This window comes from Coregonus lavaretus (assembly GCF_964263955.1).
Source record: "Coregonus lavaretus genome assembly, chromosome: 7".
Classification (NCBI taxonomy): domain Eukaryota; kingdom Metazoa; phylum Chordata; class Actinopteri; order Salmoniformes; family Salmonidae; genus Coregonus; species Coregonus lavaretus.
This window is the reverse complement of record NC_139994.1, coordinates 33958512-33978978: the sequence shown is the minus strand read 5'-3', so window position 1 is coordinate 33978978 and position 20467 is coordinate 33958512. Positions and strand designations below refer to the sequence as shown.

At 45.3% G+C, this 20467-nt stretch overlaps 1 protein-coding gene across 1 annotated transcript; it reads right to left on the bottom strand.

The window, feature by feature from the left end:
• Positions 1 to 1558: 1558 nt before the first annotated feature.
• LOC311132295 (eomesodermin-like) lies at positions 1559 to 5804 on the bottom strand (the record flags this gene model as incomplete). Its single annotated transcript, XM_084165533.1, has 6 exons — positions 1559 to 2343; positions 2492 to 2553; positions 3198 to 3356; positions 3617 to 3738; positions 4515 to 4669; positions 5098 to 5804. 6 exons carry the CDS (start codon positions 5802 to 5804, stop codon positions 1593 to 1595), a joined length of 1956 nt encoding a protein of 651 aa, XP_084021659.1. The 3' UTR covers positions 1559 to 1592.
• Between the last annotated feature and the right edge of the window lie 14663 nt (positions 5805 to 20467).

The window sequence follows — 20467 nt, the reverse complement described above, 5'->3', positions numbered from 1 at the left end:
AACCTCAGGAGGCTGAAGAAATGTGGCTTGGCCCCTAAGACCCTCATAAACTTCTACCAATGCACCATCAAGAGCATCCTGTCGGGCTGTATTACCGCATGGTACGGCAGTTGCACCACCCGCAACTGCAGGGCTCTCCAGAGGGTAACGCGGTCAGCCCAACGCATCATCGGGGGCACACTGCCTGCCCTCCAGGACATCTACAGCACCCGGTGTCACAGGAAGGCCAAGAAGATCATCAAGGACCTCAGCCACGGCCTGGTAACCCCACTACCATCTAGAAGGTGGAGACAGTACAGGTGCATCAAAGCTGGGGCCGAAAGACTGATAAACAGCTTCAATCTCCAGGCCATCACTGTTATACAGTCACCTCTAGCCGGCCTCCGCCCAGTACCCTGCACTGAACCTCAAACACAGTCACTAGCCGGCTACCACCCAATACCTTTGAGACTGCTGACCTATGTACATAGTCATTGAACAATTTAATAATGTTGACATACCATTTTACCCACTTAATATGTATTCTAGTCATGGCTCATCCTCTATAACTACTGCTATACACTTACATATATATTTATATTCCACTCTGCTCCAGAAGCTAATTTCCTGCAATTCTTTCTATTTTACCATGAGGTGTTGTACTATTGAAATATTGTGTTCTCGACATAACCCATTCTAATACTGTACATTGCGTTTTAGTTGCACACCACATATTTATATACTGGATTCTTGACATAGCTCACCATCTACTGCTGTACAGATCATTCTTAGTAAATTCATCCAGTGTATATACACAGATTGCATTTGGATTACTGTTACAGTGCTAGTTGGGTTCTTAAATTGGATTAGTTCCGACATTTGATAAAAAAATTTAAACGTACTGTTCTACATTATGCTGTATTGTTAGGAGATTGTGAGTGCAGCGAAATGCTTATGTTACTATAACATCTGCTAAACTGTAAATGTTGATTTGATAAGAGCATTGAAGAGTGAGGCTTAACTTCTCCGCTGTTTTGGTACCCTGGCTCCCACGTTGTGAACAGCGTGAAGTGAACCCGTGCACATGCGCAGATACTATGTGTGACTGTATGAGGGCAAAGTCTTGCATCTCGCTCATCTCAATATCTGCGATGCTGCTTATGGCAATGTCATTTCACTGAGTCTTCCTTTAAGTAAATATATATTATTGATAATAAACAAGACTGAATTTGCAAAGTGGGACGATTGTTTATGAAAAGCTTGTTTTTATTACCCATTTCATAACACCTCCATGAAGACAGTTTGTACAAGATACATCACATACTAAAGTGCACAAATACTGTACAACAAAATGACCTTAAATAAAATCACATTTGTAAAAAATAAAATTAACTGGGGACATGCTTTACAAACAACAATTTGTCACAATGTATGTGTGTTCAGGTATGGGGGGGGGGGACTCTGGCTGGGTAAGTAATCTGTGCAGCTTGCTTGGGAGCATGAAGCTTTGGCACCTTTAGATAAAAATTAAGAAAGGGTGTTTAAAAAAAAAAAAGGTAAGGGGAGCACTCAATTAAAAACTAAAAAGAATAAGATTTTAATAAATAGTCTTTTTAGGGGCTTGTGTAAAAGGCATAGTATCCCATGCCTTTGGGGTTGTCTTTGTTGAACTCTTCCGATGTGGTCAAGTTCTCACACTTGATGGTGGGGGAGTTCTCAGTGCTCGACCCACCAGGTGACATCCGGCGTCTCTTGCAGACCATGGAGTACACGCCCGAATCGGTAGAGTCCACAGATTTCAGCGAGTGGGACATCTCGATCCAAGTGGATGCTGCGGTGCTCTCCTCGGGCAGCTTGTCTTTGCTAACAGCCAGTTGGTCGTCTGTGAAGGCTGGGGGGCTGGGCCGAGGGGACCAGGGCAAGCCTGTGGTCATCTTTCTCTGGTAAGTGCTTCTGGTGCCCCAGCCGGCCGCCATTGAGGTGAAGGCCGAGTCGGGGTAGTAGCTGAGGGCGTGTGAGGTCTGGAGGGGCAGGGGCTTGATGCCGTAGGACAGTAGACTGCTGGCTGAGTAGTCCTGGTCGTAGGATAGGTCCAGCTTGTTGGAGCCCGTCTGCTGGACCGGGGTGACGAACCAACGCTGAGCCGAGCTGGCCCCAGCATCCTCAGCCTGGGGGGAAAGGAGACTGTTGGTCTGGGGCACGGCCCGCTCCCCGGTGTAGAAGCGGTTCTGGGGCAGGTTGTTGACAAACTGGTCCTGGAAGAAGGGCTGCATGGCATAGCGGGCACCCGGCACAATCTGGTGAGCGCGAGGGGAGGCTGTCGGGGAGGGGGTCAGCCTGTCACCCTCTGGGGCTGTGTACATCCTGTGGAAGAGAGAGACAACAAAAAAGGTCCAAGGATGAGTCATTTGCAAAAGAAAAACTAGTTCACACGAGAGACTAAAAGTAGCAGAGCAGAAAAAAATTGCCACAATACCGCATGCAAAAAAGGAAGCAAGTTATTGTTACTTACGAGTCATAGTTGTCTCTGAAGCCTTTAGCAAAGGGGTTGTGGTCGATTTTAAGCTGTGTGATCTGGAAAGGAGAGAATGTTCAAGCCATGGTCAGAAGTGTTGACAAAAACACATTTTATAGACAGTTAATATTCACTGAGTATCCAAACATTAGGAACACCTTCCTAATATTGAGTTGGCGGTGTCAAAAGTGTTCTACAGGGATGCTGGCCCATGCTGACCCCAATGCTTCCCACAGTAGTGTTAAGTTGGTTGGATGTCCTTTGGGTGATGGACCATTCTTGATACACATGGGGAAACTGTTGAGTGTGGAAAAACCCAGCAGCGTTGCAGTTCTTGACACAAACCAGTGCGCCTGGCACCTACTACCATACCCCGTTCAAAAGGCACTTAAATATTTTGTCTTGCCCATTCACCCTCTGAATGGCACACATACACAATCCAGGTCTCAATTGTCTCAAGGCTTGAAAATAATTATTTAACCCATCTCCTCCCATTCATCTACACTGATTTAAGTGGATTTAACAAGTGTCATCAACAAGGGATCATAGCTTTCACCTGGTCAGTCTATGGCAGGTGTTCTTAATGTTTTGTGTACTCAGTGTAGAAACTTAAAATCTTAAGCAGATCTGATATTTTTTATGTAGAGAAGATGGATCTTATCTACTTAAGATTTAAGTAGATTGATAGTAGTGGGCATCTTACATCTGTGTTCTGGTAGGCAGTGACTGCAATGAACTGGTTCTCTGGAAAGGTAAAGGTCTGTGTCTTGGCGTCACTGCCTATGTCCTCCACTCCCTCTTCTGTGACCTCCACGATGTGCAGCCGAGGCTGGTATTTGTGCAGAGACTGCAAGACAATCATCTACCAAAAAAAATAAAAAAAATAAAAAAAGAGGTGAATTCAAAGTTAGTGCTTGGGTTTCTCATGCTTTCAAAACAGTTACTGTGGTTGGTTATTTGGCACGTCACCAATTACATTGAGATTTTTGCCAATAGCACTGTCAAAATAAAAAATAAATATGGGTTTGGACTGATTTGTGATCTAGAACACCAAAGACAGCTTTTTAAAAAGTAGCCAAAGACATTTGAGTCACAATAAATAAATGACGGTGTAGGCCTCACCTGTGTGTTGTTATTATTTGCCCCCTTGTTGTTGGTCAGCTTCAGTTTGCCGAAGGAGATCTCTTGCCTCATCCAGTGAGCACCAGTGTTTGGGGATTCAGGATGAACATACATCTTGTTACCTGTGATTTAATAAATGATGTGGGACATAGAACATAAAAATATTAAGTACAATGCAGCACAAATGCAAAACAAAAATGTAAGGAATAACACTGATATTTTCCCTTTCTTAACTTGAACTTCTCTTATGTGTCAAACTCTATACATTTCCAAAAAGACCAGCAATTTGCCAATTTACCAAAAATAACTTGCAATCAAACTATTATTGAATCACATGCTCAGGATTTCAATTTTCAAAAGCAATCAGATGTGAAACTGGAGCTATTAGGCTAATATTTAAATATGGTTAAATTGCACAGGTAAAAAACAATTTTGGGGGAAAAATGCAAATAGAAGATTGAAGTTGACTATTTTCATGTTATTACAAACGTCTCATTGGCAGGCCATTTTACATCATATGAACTAAAAGAAGAAAAAGATTACTAATAATGAATTATAATTGAATCCGTTTTCCATTATAGATCAATGTCACCAGCTAACAATGTTTGAATGGTTGTCTTTTCTTTTAAAATGGGGATAATCAACCAACAAAAAACATTTATAGGTAATGTGATCGTGTGCGCTTTGAAACGACCAGAAACACAGCATAAATAGCCAGTTAATTGGGTGTAAACTTTAGAGAAATGTGTATTGACATCTAACGAAACGTTCCTAATTGACAGGCTATGCGTTATCGAAATATAATTTAATTTCCGTTAGTTGAAATGTGCTGCTTCTGTAGGCTATAGGCCTCTAAATACGTAGCCTACATTACAGGTGAATTTAATATTAGTCTCACCTTGCATGTTGTTGTCTGCTTTCCCACAAGTAACCCACTTTCCTCCTTGAAATCGCCAGTGATTTGGATCGGCCAACACGACCTCAACAAACACGTTGTAATGCGCGGTCAAGTTAAGTCCAGTGATGTTGAAACTGAGAAATGGAAACATCCGCCTGAAAGAAAATACATTTGATGCCACAATTATTGCAAATACAATTTCAAGGGTTTACTTAAACGAAAATTATCAGAGGGAGTCATTGCGTTCAAGAAAATTCGTAAGGTTAGGTCATGGCATGAACTAATCAATACTTTACACTTTCTTTTCCTCACTTAGGCTATTCCTGCATACAGTGCACGAAAATAAAAAAGGTTTTAAACATTTGTATAGCCTACATGTTTATTTGTAAATAATTATATGTCAAAGTCGGCATGTATGTGCTCTTCATAAAAATGATGTGTAAATAACATTTGTCAAAATATACGCAAATATGACACCGGAATATAAAGGACTATTGGAACATCACAGATGGGCGGATATTTAGTAGGCTAACCATCATCAAACATGACATTCCATCAACTTGTCTCCAACGCCTCTGCTCACCTGCCCTGTTTCGTGATGATCATCTCGGTCTGGAATCGGTGAAACTTGAGCCATAGGGGCCGGTTGCAGAGATAAACTTGAGCCCTCGTTCCCGGTGTGGACCCCGGGAGAGCCATGGAACCAATACCTGAACCCGTTCCCGGATAGGAGGGGTACAGGCAACCTGGACCCTGGCCGAACTGGTAGCTACTGCCAAACTGACTCCGGCTAGGGCACACGGAGGATGAAAACCCTGTCGGTGGCAGGACCGATCCGTAATGAAGGGAGGAATACCTGGATCCATTTGCCCCGCTGTACACTGTCCCAGTTTGTCCTGCGTATGGAAAGAGGGAACACTGATTTGCCACATCGGAGCTCGTCTGTGAGGAGGATATAAAGTATCTGTCAGTGCCAAGTTCATCTATGTTGTACCGCCGGCCAGTGGATTGGTCATCCTCACCGAGGACTGGTGAGCCTTTTCTTCCGTCTGGGGCAGCTTTAGTCCCGGTGAAGGCGTTGCCCTCTCCCTCACCCATCATGGCGTTCCCCACTCCGCTCAAATATTTATTGGGACCGTTACTTGGTTCGGATTCCGTCCGGTCAACTTCTTGATATTCGATCTGCGATGGCCCCGGGCTATTATTTGCACTATCTGATGACGAGAGGTTATAAAAAGTATTGGGTAAATTGATGGTTGATGCGCTGGGAAGAATATTCTCTAGCTGCATTATTTTTGAAATAGCAAACACTACAAAAATTAAAGGATCCAAAATAGGCTACAATCACCAAGACGCTACACCACTGCGCCCTGGTATGAGTCCTCGGTGTGCGGCTCTCCTCTGCTAACTAATGTTGACCTTCTCAGCTGCACCTACGAATTTACGCTCACTATACGATTATAATCTGCTCACGAATTGTTCAAGGGCTCTTATATGATCGCCTTATTCACACACCCAACTCATGGCAAGCGTCAGGGGAGGAGCTTTTGGGGATCCATGGAATAGGCTACAGCCCTTCCCATGCCAATTGGTTCAACTCACTGATTTAATTCAATTAGACATAGTTACCCTATGTCAATTATGGTAGCCTATTTTAAATCCATTGCACAGTTGCACTGACTTTGGGTTGCCTGTTACGAAATCACAACTTTAGATATTTTGACAATGATTTAGGTTATTCTACAGGCCTATGACATTGAATTCACTAAATTGTTAGTTATGCGCAATGTTTGGGAATATTATGGATAAAAGCAATTAGCCTATATGCAACGACCTTTGCTGAACATTTTAGTTTGATTAAAGTATGCCTGAAGGACTAGAAATCAACAGAGTTTCTTCCCAAAATATATCAAAGTAATTGGGAGATATCCACACACATTACCAGAGTGGGTGAAAACGCGCTTTGGTGATGAAATTGAACTTCCTTATGTTATAAAATACATTTTACAAAGACAAATATGATTATTCATGTTCTGAATCGTTCGGTACAGTCTTTCTCTAACATATCATTATGTCCAAAATTCGGATTTAATATAATGCATCTGATAATAAACACCAAGCTCTGTTGACTTCAAAGTTGTTTCCGCGGGTCGCAAAATTAACATGACACGAGCTGAATTAAATGTAAAAGGTTTTGAAAATAAAAAGCTTTGTAGCCTACGCTCAGTACTCAGTTGAGATTTCACAGAGATAGGCCTACGCTCTTCGAAAAACAGGAATTTTGAATTAATATGAAAATCGTAGGCTATACTAAAATATAAAAATACTACATGTCATGTCTCAAACGCGATATCCATTTTACCTCTATACTGCGGATTCGAGAAGAAAGATGAGTTCAACGGGAAAGTGAGCCTGTCAAGTAGTCAATTGGCTGGATTCTGTGCAAGAATTAAGGCTCTGACACGATGCAATTTTTCCAGATTTTTGACCACTTTTTGCTCTGGCCTCCATTAATTTAGTCACCGTAATTCTGGCCACCCTACAAGGAAAAAAACTCCAATAATGTTTGATCGGATTGTGACGGAGACATGAGGTTTGGACCATTGGTTTTCTTAGAGGAATATCTACACAATTAACATATTTTACTCATTGGTCAAAATATGCGTTTTTGATTGGACACCCTACACACATCGTGAAAAAAAAAAAAACTTGAATTGAAACTATTTCAGATTATTTTGTTCCTTTACGCATTCCTCTGGGCTATATTGTATGTACGAATTCTTACATACCTTTTACCAAGTTACAAAAACAAACCTCATGCATTTAATTAAAAAGTCGATCTTTCCCCAAAACAATTCCTAGCAGCATCTAATCAGTCGGCACGTGCGCTAAACGTCACGTTAAGGCTCCCCATGCATATCAACTCCTTATTTGTTGTTTTCTCTGTTGAGAACTCTTTTCGTATGTCAAATGGAAATGCCTGCCATTAAAAAATCTCTCTTCGAATACTAGGAAAGTGCGCATGTTGAAATCAAATTATAAGACGTTAAAATGTGAAATAATAATAAAGAACTTTACTTTATTTACATCATTAAGCACGCGACATCATCCAGTCCGCATCTGTTCTTTATGAAGTGATACATTTGTTTCCAGCAGCAATTATGTGAAGTGACTGTGAGCCTGTTTACAGGAAACGGTGAAAAAGTGAAAGTGTCACCTGTGAGGTCTGTGGTTTACACAATTAAAATAAATAATCCCTTTTTGAGATTAGTTGTTATTAATCTCACAAAAAGGCTACTAATAAAACATATATAATAAATGACCATCAATTGAGAACAATTTAATAACCTATAATTAAAAGGGAAAACAGTCTAAACAATCATGGCTCTCAACCAAGCAAATAAAATATAGCCTAGGCAAGGCCTACTTTTGGGAATGGTTTAATTGAATGCGTTAGCAAGATGATTAGCCTATATGTTATCAAATAGCCTAAACCTATATTAAAGAAACTGATTTTCATAGATTTTTTTGTATTTTATTTTCATTGTGATTTAATCATAACTCTTACATTAAAAAGTAATAACAATTGTTCATTTAATGTGACATCTGATCGTGTCCTCATAATCAAACGGTTGGGCTATATGAAAGGGATATGCGGAAACAAATCCCACAGGGTTGTTCTTCTCCAAGAAAAGGAAAACGGCCAATTATTTTTCCGTCTGAGGTAACGGGTGATGTATAACGAAGAGACAGCTCGGGAAAGAGCCAGAGCGTTATCTAAATTCCTTATTTAGGCACGCGCCGACACGTGATACCAAAATACAACGAGGACATATATAGAGGCTTACTCTCCCGTTTGGCGCAGTGGTCTAAGGCACTGCATCGCAGTGCTAGCTGTGCCACTAGAGATCCTGGTTCAAATCCAGGCTCTGTGGTAGCCGGCCGCGACCGGGAGACCCATGGGGCGGCGCACAATTGGCCCAGCGTCGTCCAGGGTAGGGGAGGGAATGGCCGGCAGGGATGTAGCTCAGTTGGTAGAGCATGGCGTTTGCAACGCCAGGGTTGTGGGTTTGATTCCCACGGGGGGCCAGTATGAAAAATAAAAAAATTATGTATGCACTCACTAACTGTAAGTCGCTCTGGATAAGAGCGTCTGCTAAATGACAAAAATGTAAAATGTAAATGTTGGCAGTGGGTGCCTGCCTGCCCCAAGAATAAAAACACAACACTGCCACTTCGCGTTGACACCCATAAAGCCCATTGGCCGCTTATGCCACTTTTGCACATTCAAAAATGGTCCCAAAAGTAGCTTTTCAATTTGTCCTTTTTATTTGGGGGTCTGATAAAGATAACATAAAACAATGTTATGTTTGAGTAGATATTATGTTCCATTCCTTTTAGAAAAGAATTGGTTTAAATAGGTTAATATTAGGCTATTCCACAAACATACACAAATAAAAGGGGTAGGAATTATATCCCTATTATGAAATGTGTCCCCTAAAACTAACATCCCCCAGAAAAAAAGGTTTAGGCATACAAGGAACTCGATTATGTTCACTGCTCACTGTGAAGTATTGTAGAGATAGATGTGAGAATGAACCTAGTGTGGAGCAGCAGCAGCCTTGTTTCATGGTGGGACTATCTGGGACAGCACTCTTTAGTGATTGTGCAGAGCAAACAGAAATAACATCAGACTACTATAATTCCAATGCTGAAATTGGACAATACCATTTACCTAATGCTTATGGGTAAAATCACGGTGGAAGCCAAGCCAGAAAAAAACAAAAACATAATACAACCTATGTGTTATGATAATTGCGTTGTTTGGTCTTTAATAATTTAGTTAATATGCCACTGGGCAAAAACTGGTTGAATCAACGTTGTTTCCAAGTAATTTCAACCCAAAAAATCAATGTGATGACGTTGATTCAACTAAATTGATTTGCAAAAAGTAATCAACATAAGGCCATTTCGTATTTTTTTTCTCCCAACTTTTAACCTAAATCCAATGACATGGTGAAATGTTTTGTTGATTTCATGTTGAATTCACTTTGGTTGACAACTCAACCAAATGTACATTAAAAGATTGAAATGACTTCTGTGCCCAGTGGGTGATATAGAGTACCACAGTATGAGTCATAATACCCATAAAACCTAGCGGCCAAACAGGGAAATGGTTCCAATCGTTTGCATGTAACAAGCATATTGCATGTAACAAACAGTTACATGACCTACCTACAAGTTGATGTTTCGGAAAGAAAACAGGAGCTGCCTGCAATATTTTAGCACCATTTCAACTTCAACATTTCGACATTATCAAGTCACCTACAGTAGCCAATGCTTAGTCAGTGACAACTTAAAGATACCAAAAACAATTTAGTCCAATCAACTTAAGCTAAATATCATGTCGCTGTCCATGTTAGGCTACTGATTTCTCTCTCTCTCTCCATGTGTGTGTGTGTCAGGGCCGCCTCTAGCCTTTTGGGGGCCCTAAGCGAGATTTGGTTGCCCCGCCCACACACACATTTTGCCATGGGGTGGAGAAAATGTTGCAGTTTTAAAGCTAACTTCCTGCAATTCTAGTCGCCATGACTTATGCCATGTTCATATGATATCTGTGTGATAATGACTAACAAAATCAATGGGGGCCCCTTGGAGGACAGGGCCCCTGAGCACATGCCCTGCTTGCCTGGTTGGTAATTTGGTGATGATTAGGCCCACTACAAGGTTTAGTTTCCTGGCTAGACTACCTTACCTAGCAATCCATTTTGTGTGACTGACACAACAAGGGGAAAACTGCTGATGCACTACCAAATGTCAAAATTGCACCTTGTGTATTCTACTTTTCTAAATCTCAATAGTAGGCTAAGCTGAGACCCTGACTGAGTTCGTATTTAGTTTTTGGTCGGGCGCCCCCTAGCGGCCGCGGTGCCATATGCGCAGCGCATAGTCTTCGTAAAGGAAGCAGACTTGTGTGACGAGTACTGAGGATACGAAGAGGCAGGACGCAGACGCAGGAATCAACAATGTAAAGGTTTACTTAACACTGAGCAAGAGAACAACAAAGAGCGAGTACACAACAAGACACTAACAATCACACACAACACAACACTGAACAGTCCAGGGCTATATACAGTTGAAGTCGGAAGTTTACATACACCTTAGCCAAATACATTTAAACTCAGTTTTTCACAATTCTTGACATTTAATCCTAGTAAAAATTCCATGTCTTAGGTCAGTTAGGATCACCACTTTATTTTAAGAATGTGAAATGTCACAATAATAGTAGAGAGAATGATTTATTTCAGCTTTTATTTCTATCATCACATTCCCAGTGGGTCAGAAGTTTACATACACTCAATTAGTATTTGGTAGCATTGCCTTTAAATTGTTTAACTTTTCGGGCAGCCTTCCACAAGCTTCCCACAATAAGTTGGGTGAATTTTGACCCATTCCTCCTGACAGAGCTGGTGTAACTGAGTCAGGTTTGTAGGCCTCCTTGCTCACACACACTTTTTCAGTTCTGCCCACAAATGTTCTATAGGATTGAGGTCAGGGTTTTGTGATGGCCACTCCAATACCTTGACTTTGTTGTCCTTAAGCCATTTTTCCACAACTTTGGAAGTATGCTTGGGGTCATTGTCCATTTGGAAGACCCATTTGCGACCAAGCTTTAACTTCCTGACTGATGTCTTGAGATGTTGCTTCAATATATCCACATAATATTCCTTCCTCATGATGCCATCTATTTTGTGAAGTGCACCAGTCCCTCCTGCAGCAAAGCACCCCCCCAGCATGATGCTGCCTCCCCCGTGCTTCACGGTTGGGATGGTGTTCTTCGGCTTGCAAGCTACCCCCTTTTTCCTCCAAACATAACAATGGTAATTATGGCCAAACAGTTCTATTTTTGTTTTTTATTTCACCTTTATTTAACCAGGTAAACCAGTTAAGAACACGTTCTCATTTACAACTGCGACCTGGCCAAGATAAAGCAAAGCAGTGCGATAAAAAAAAAAACACAGAGTTACATATGGGGTAAACAAAACATTAAGTCAAAAATACAACAGAAAATATATATACAGTGTGTGCAAATGTAACAAGTTATGGAGGTAAGGCAATAAATAACAATTATTTAAATGTAGTATTAACACTGGAATGATAGATGTGCAAGAGATGATGTGCAAATAGAGATACTGGGGTGCAAATGAGCAAAATAAATAACAATATGGGGATGAGGTAGTTGGGTGGGCTAATTTCAGATGGGCTGTGTACAGGTGCAGTGATCGGTAAGGTGCTCTCAACTGATGCTTAAAGATAGTGAGGGAGATAAGAGTCTCCAGCTTCAGAGGTTTTTGCAGTTTGTTCCAGTCATTGGCAGCAGAGAACTGGAAGGAATGGCGGCCAATGGAGTTGTTGGCTTTGGGGATGACCAGTGAGATATACCTGCTGGAGCGCATACTACGGGTGGGTGTTGCTATGGTGACCAATGAGCTAAGATAAGGAGGGGATTTGCCTAGCAGTGATTTATAGATGGCCTGGAGCCAGTGGGTTTGGCGACGAATATGTAGTGAGGACCAGCCAACAAGAGTGTACAGGTCACAGTGGTGGGTAGTATATGGGACTTTGGTGACAAAGCGGATGGCACTGTGATAGACTACATCCAATTTGCTGAGTACAGTGTTGGAGGCTATTTTGTAAATGACATAGCCGAAGTCAAGGATCGGTAGGATAGTCAGTTTAACGAGGGCATGTTTGGCAGCATGAGTGAAGGAGGCTTTGTTGCGAAATAGGAAGCTGATTCTAGATTTAACTTTAGATTGGAGATGCTTAATGTGAGTCTGGAAGGATAGTTTACAGTCTAACCAGACACCTAGGTATTTGTAGTAGTTGTTTGACAGAGTCAAAAGCCTTGGCCAGGTGGATGAAGACGGCTGCACAGCACTGTCTATTATCGATTGCGGTTATAATATCGTTTAGGACCTTGAGCGTGGCTGAGGTGCACCCATGACCAGCTCGGAAACCGGATTGCATAGCGGAGAAGGTACGGTGGGATTCGAAATGGTCGGTGATCTGTTTGTTAACTTGGCTTTCAAAAACTTTCGAAAGGCAGGGCAGGATGGATATAGGTATGTAACAGTTTGGATCTAGAGTTTCATCAGACCAGAGGACATTTCTCCAAAAGTACGATCTTTGTCCCCATGTGCAGTTGCAAACCATAGTCTGGCTTTTTTATGGCGGTTTTGGAGCAGTGGCTTCTTCCTTGCTGAGCGGCCTTTCAGGTTATGACGATATAGGACTCGTTTTACTGTGGATATAGATACTTTTGTACCTGTTTCCTCCAGCATCTTCACATGGTCCTTTGCTGTTGTTCTGGGATTGATTTGCACTTTTCGCACCAAAGTATGTTCATCTCTAGGAGACAGAACGCGTCTTCTTCCTGAGCGGTATGACGGATGCGTGGTCCCATGGTGTTTATACTTGCATACTATTGTTTGTACAGATGAACATGGTACCTTCAGGTGTTTGGAAATTGCTCCCAAGGATGAACCAGACTTTTGGAGGTCTACAATTTTTTTCTGAGGTCTTGGCTGATGTCTTTTGATTTTCCCATGATGTTAAGCAAAAAAAAAAATTGACTCAAATTATGACAATTAGCCTATCAGAAGCTCCTAAAGTCATGACATCATTTTCTGGAATTTTCCAAGCTGTTTAAAGTCACAGTCAACTTAGTGTATGTAAACTTCTGACCCACTGGAATTGTGATACAGTGAATTATGAGTGAAATAATCTGTCTGTAAACAATTGTTGGAAAAATTACTTGTGTCATGCACAAAGTAGATGTCCTAACCGACTTTCCAAAACTATAGTTTGTTAACAAGACATTTGTGGAGTGGTTGAAAAACGAGTTTTAATGACTCCAAGCTAAGTGTATGTAAACTTCCGACTTCAACTGTAGGGGTGGTGATGAGATGATGAGGTGCAGGTGGGCTGGAGCTGATTAGGGTGCGTTGGGTTTCCATTCCGGTGTTGCCAAGGTGGTGTCTCAGACCGGTGTCTCAGTAGACCGGCGAATCAGAGCACCGGAGGGGAGCAACAGGAGGAGACGTGACAGTACACCCCCCCCCCCCCCGGACGTGCGGCTCCCGCCGCAGGACGTCGCAGCCCTAAAGGACGACCCCGAGGATGAGGAGCGGGCCGGTCAGGGCGCAGGACGTCCCCAGCCGGAACCCAGCTCCTCTCCTCAGGACCATACCCCTCCCAGTCCACCAGGTAATTGAGCCGTCCCCCACGGAACCTGGAGTCCCTCACCATATACGCTGGACTCCCGTCAATGTCCAGGGGTGGAGGTGGCGTACCCCGGTGGACGGCATCCGCCAGAGGACCAGGAACCACTGGCCTGAGGAGAGACACATGAAAAGTGTGTGAGGCACGGTAGTGAGGGGGAAGGAGCAGCTGGGACGATACCTCATTTATCCGCCAGAAGACCTTAAACGGCCCCACAAACTGGGGGCTCAGTTTCTTGCAGGGCAGGCGGAGAGGGAGGTTTTTTGTGGACAGCCAGACACGATCACCAGGCTGGAATACGGGGGCCTCACTGCGGTGGCTGACGAATGACCCTCTGGAGATGGACATGGGCGGCGTCCCAGACCTGTCCGGCCCTGCGGAACCACTCGTTGACAGCGGGCGCATCGGTCTGGCTGGGTGTCCAAGGTGCCAGGGCCGGCTGGTACCCCAGGACGCACTGGAAGGGAGTGAGTCCAGTGGAGGAGTGAACGAGGGAGTTCTGGGCATATTCTGCCCAGTGTAGAAACCTCGGCAACTCACCCTGCCGGTCCTGACAGTGGCAACGAAGAAACCTCCCCAGTTCTTGGTTCATGTGCTCCACCTGCCCATTCGACTGAGGCCTATACCCGGAAGTGAGGCTAGCCGTGGCCCCGATCTTCTCCAGGAAATCCTTCCACTCTTGGGAGGTGAATTGGGGGCCACGGTCCAAGACGATGTCCTCCGGAAGTCCATAATGCCGGAAGACCTGTTGGAACAGGACCTCAGTGACCTGGAGAGCAGAAGGAAGACCAGTTAGTGGCAAAAAAACAGCATGATTTGGAGAACCGATCTACGACCACCAGGACTGTGGTGAAGCCGTCAGAACGTGGGAGGTCGGTGACAAAGTCTATGGACAGGTGTGACCAAGGTCGCTGAGGCACTGGGAGAGGAACTAGTTTGCCTGCCGGGGCGTTCCGAGGTGTCTTCGTTTTGGCACATTCGGAACAGGAGTTGATATATAGCGGGAGACATCAGTAGCCAAGGTGGGCCACCAGTATTTTTGTGAGAGAGAATGTAGGGTGCGCGTCATACCGGAGTGCCCTGCCGTAAGGGTGGTGTGTGCCCAGATCAGCAGGCGGTCACGGACCCGTGTGGGTACATACACACGCCCCGGAGGGGCATTGGCAGGCGCTGGGTCCTCCTGAGCCGCCAGACGGATGTCTTCGTCCACATCCCAAATGACAGGTGCCACGATGAGAGACGGAGGCAGGATAAGACCCCCCAGATCCTTCCTTTCTCCAGTATGGTGCATCCTGGAGAGTGTGTCGGCTTTCACATTCTGGGATCCTGGGCAGTAGGACAGAATAAACTGAAAGCGAGTAAGAAATTGGGCCCACCTGGCTTGACGAGAGTTAATCCGTTTCGCTGCCCGTATGTGCTCCAAATTCCAGTGGTCAGTGAGAATCCGGAATGGATGGACTGCGCCCTCCAGCCAGTGTCTCCATTCCTCCAGAGCGAGGACCACCGCCAACAGCTCCCTGTCTCCAACTCCATAGTTCCTCTCTGCGGGGGAAAGCTTTTTCGGGAAAAGGGCACAGGGATACATTTTCTCTGGCTTACCTTGCCGCTGGGAGAGGACACCACCCACGCCCTCCTCAGATGCGTCCACCTCCAGGATGAAAGGACAAGCTGGATCAGGGTGTTTTAGGAGGGGCGCTGTGGTGAACCTCTCCTTCAGCCTCTTGAAGGCAGCGTCAGCCTCAGGGTTCCAGGCCAGCTTCTGAGGCCCCCCCTTAAGGAGAGAGGTGAGCGGGGCAGCTATGGAGCTGAAGGACCTGATGAAACGCCGGTAGAAATTTGCGAAGCCCAGGAAGCTCTGTATGCCCTTGATGGTGGTGGGGACTGACGGCGTCCGCCTTTGCTCTTTCCATGAACACCCCCTGAGGACTGATCCTGTATCCCAGGAAGGAGATGGCCTGTTGGTGGAATTCACATTTCTCCCCCTTCACCAACAGGCTGTGTTCCCGGAGGCGGAGTAGGACCGCTTGGACGTCCCTGACATGCTCCTCGAACGTAGCCGAGTAGATCAGGGTATCGTCGATGTACACCACCACCTGTCTACTCAGCATGTCTCGGAACACGTCATTGACGAAGGACTGGAACACGGAAGGTGCGTTGGTGAAGCCGTAGGGCATGACGCGGTATTCATAGTGGCCTGAGGTAGTGCTGAATGCCTTCTTCCACTCGTCTCCTTCCCGGATTTGGATCAGGATATAGGCACTCCTCAGGTCCAACTTGGTAAAGTACCGGGCCCCTCGCAGCTGCTCGATGGCCGACGGAACCAGAGGGAGGGGGTATCGGTACTTGGTGGTGACTGCGTTCAGCCCCCGGTAGTCAATGCACGGTCTCAGTCCTCCGTCTTTTTTGGCCACGAAGAAGACGCTGGCAGAGGCAGGAGAGGTAGAGCGTCTGTTGAACCCCTGTTTCAGGGTCTCCGCCACATACTTCTCCATGACCTCAGTCTCCGCTATGGAGAGGGAGTAAATGCGACTCTTCGGGGGGTGTTGTCCCTCCAGCATGTCAATGGTACAGTCCCAGGGCCTGTGAGGAGGGAGACACTTAGCCTTGGGGGCAGAGAAGACATCGGAGAGATCTGTGTACTCACGTGGAATGTTGGGCTGGAGGGCGGACTCCGGACACTCCACTGACGTGGAACAACATACCACTGGCAGGCAGGTCCTTCAGCATGATGTGGACCAGGCTGTGATCCTCTTGGTGATCCAATTGATGGTGGGGTTGTGTAGTCTGAGCCAGGGCAATCCCAAGACGATCCGGTGAAAGGGTGATGTGACGAAGTGGAATGACAGCTCCTCGTGGTGCTCCGGTAGTGTGGGAATGGTGATGGTGATGGGGAGAGTGACGTGCGTAATGGTGCCTGATCCAAGTGGTTTATTGTCCAGCAAGGTGACAAGTAGTGGAGAAGGCAGTGGCACGGGGGGCAACCCCCATTCAGAGACCAGCTCCCTATCTATAAGGTTCCCCGCTGATCCGGAATCTATCATTGCCGTGGAAAGCAAAGAGAAGGAAGAACCATTCACTGTTAGGGGAACTAAAAACAATGGTTTGGTGGCAGGTGAGGATGGAACACTCACGGAGCGGCGATGGGAGTCATACTGCCTAGATAGGGAGCTACCAGGAGATCTGTGGTCCGTGGTGGTGTAGGGGGTGCTGCCCACCTCCATGGGTGAGGACTCAGAGGCAGGGTGGTTTCCATAGCTCAGATGGGGTGAGCGTCCAGGCTCCGGGAGGTGTTGGGAACGCCGTCGGTCTCTCAACATGTCATCAAGATGAATGGACGTGGCGATGAGGGTATCAAGGTCCATCTCGTCGTCCCGACATTCGAGTTCCGTCATGATGTCCTCCCGTAAGCCTCTCCTGAAGTCCGTGCGCAGAGCACGCTCATTCCTGCCGGAAGACGCCGCCACCGTGTGAAAGTTCAGGGCGTACTCGCACGCGGCCCCCTCTCCCTGTTGTAGCCAGAGGAGACGCTCACCCCCGTCCTTTCCCTCCGTGGGATGATCGAACACCGCCCTGAACCGAGCGAGGAAGGTGGAGTAGGGAAGTGCCGCGGCCTCACCGCCTTCCCAGACTGCCGTGGCCCAATCCAGCGCCTTTCTCTTCAGTAGCAAAATCACCAGCGCTATCATGGCTTGAGAGATGCCCCACGTTAACGCGCCAGATACAGTGAAACCTGTAGCAGGAAGCCTCTACATTTTGTCATTTTCCCGTCATAGAGCTCCGGCAATGCGAGGGGTCCCTCAGACGTTGGTGATAGCCAGGGACGAGGTGGACTGGGTGCACTCGCCGCTCCCTGAGGTGGAACCTGAGCGATGGTCGGTTTATGCATCGTTTGGAGCACTTCCGGCATGGCGGCGTTCAGCTGGGCAATCTGCTGCTGGTGCTGGTCGAGGCGCTGGGAAACTCCAGGAGGAATACCTGCTGCATCCATCTTTGTGATTGGTGTGTGATTCTGTGACGAGTACTGAGGATACGAAGAGGCAGGACGCAGACGCAGGAATCAACAATGTAAAGGTTTACTTAACACTGAGCAAGAGAACAACAAAGAGCGAGTACACGACAAAACACTAACAATCACACACAACACAACACTGAACAGTCCAGGGCTATATAGGGTTGGTGATGAGATGATGAGGTGCAGGTGCGCTGGAGGTGATTAGGGTGCGTTGGGTTTCCATTCCGGTGTTGCCGAGGTGGTGCGCTCAGACAGGTGGCTCAGTAGACCGGCGAATCAGAACGCCGGAGGGGAGCAACGGGAGGAGACGTGACAACTTGTGTGTGTGCGTGCGCAAGTAGACAAATCATGTTGACTCTACTTGTAGAGGAATGCCAACGCCATCCTCCTCTCTTTCATGTTGCCAAAACGGTCTATGACTCTGTCATACAGTACATGCTTTTAGTTTTCGTTGTCCTACCTTAAAATGCTTAAAATACTTCATAGCCAGCCTAACTTACTTTCACAGGCAATGATGAGCCAGCTAGTTATTATTAGCCTACTACATCTAGCTACACATTGAACTTCCATCTTCTCAGACCAGAGGCACAATGTATGAATTCATGATTGGATCAGAATCGGCATTATAATCATTGGCCAGTACAGAAAAGTAAGTAAAACAACAGGTCCAAATCCCTATCTCCATCCATGGTTAATTTAGGAAAGGGACAATTTTAGCTGGCTAACTAGCCACTGGAGGACAATGACACAACGAGATGAAACAATTCAAATTTTTTCTGTCAATTACGTTTAGCTTTTAATGTGATGTAATTGGTGTGAAGCCAAATCCAAACGGGCTTCTCTTGACACTTTTTTTTGGTGTGCCAGGACCATTCACAGTTGAGCTCATTCAGTTTAGCTCAACACTAATTGGCTATTTTTAAAAATATTTTTTTATAATTGATGCAAATGCTTTCTGGCTTCAGTTGTTATTGAATTCAATGCTACGAGTGACAACAATGTCATACTCTTTTTGGCCAGACAGCATCAGATACACAGGCTACACATACTGAGACAGAGGGGCGCTGTTTCACTCGCTCGGATGCTTTCTCCGTTGAGATACATTCAACCACTTGTGAATTGAAGTAAAATTATGAAACACAATTTTTTGTCAAAATTGAAGCTTGGCTTCACTTGGCATCCACCAGCATCCACTGCTGACCTAAATAATGTGGCAAAAACTTTTGTATTTGTGTCTCTCAACCAAGGGAGGTGTAGATGGTGGAGGCAAGATAATTTCCCATAGGTGCAGGATTTATTGAATACAGGTGCAGAGAGTAATCATTGACAACTGCATTCATGTGGTGGAAACAGATGAAAAAAATTGTTATAGAGTTTGCCAAACTGCAGCTAAAGGACTCTCAGACCATGAGAAACAAGATTCTCTGGTCTGATGAAACCAAGATTGGTCTGATGAAACCAACACTTTAGCCTGAATGCCAAGCGCTAAGTCTGGAGAAAACCTGGCACCATCCCAGCGGTGAAGCATTGTGGTGGCAGCATCATGCTGTGGGGATGTTTTTCAGCGGCAGGGACTGGGATACTAGTCAGGATCGAGGGAAAGATGAACGGAGCAAAGTACAGAGAGATCCGTGATGAAAACCTGCACCAGAGTGCTCAGGAGCTCAGGCTGGGGCAAAGGTTCACCTTCCAACAGGACAACGACCCTAAGCACACAGCCAAGACAATGCAGGAATGACTTCTCTGAATGTCCATGAGTGGCCCAGCCAGAGCCTGGAATTGAACCCGATCTAACATCTCTGGAGAGACCTAAAAATAGCTGTGCAGCGACGCTCCCCATCCAACCTGACAGAGCTTGAGAGGATCTGCAGAGAAGAATGGGAGAAACTCCCCAAATACAGATGTGCCAAGGTGGAAGCGTCATAATGTAGAAGACTCAAGGCTGTAATTGCTGCCAAAGGTGCTTCAACAAAGTGGTTTTTCTTTATCTTTACTATTTTCTACATTGTCAAAACAATGAAATAACACATATGGAATCATGTAGTAACCAAAAAAAGTGTTAAACAAATCAAAATAGATGTTATATGTGAGATTCTTCAAATAGCCACCCTTTGCCTTGATGACAGCTTTGCACTCTTGGCATTCTCTCAACCAGCTTCATGAGGAATGCTTTTTCCAACAGTTCCCCCCATAAAGAATGGAGGAGGAGGTGTTATGGTGTGGGGGTGCTTTGCTGGTGACACTGTCAGTGATTTATTTAGAATTCAAGGCACACTTAACCAGCATGGCTACCACAGCATTCTGCAGTGATACGCCATCCCATCTGGTTTTGGTTTAGTGGGACTATCATTTGTTTTTCAACAGGACAATGACCCAACACACCTCCAGGCTGTGTAAGGGCTATTTGACCAAGAAAGAGAGTGATGATGGAGTGCTGCATCAGATGACCTGGCCTCCACAATCCCCCGACCTCAACCAAATTGAGATGGGTTGGGATGAGTAGGACGGCAGAGTGAAGGAAAAGCAGCCAAGAAGTGCTAAGCATATGTGGGAACTCCTTCAAGACTGTTGGAAAAGCATTCCAGGTGAAGCTGGTTGAGAGAATGCCAAGACTGTGCAAAGCTGTCATCAAGGCAAAGGGTGGCTATTTGAAGAA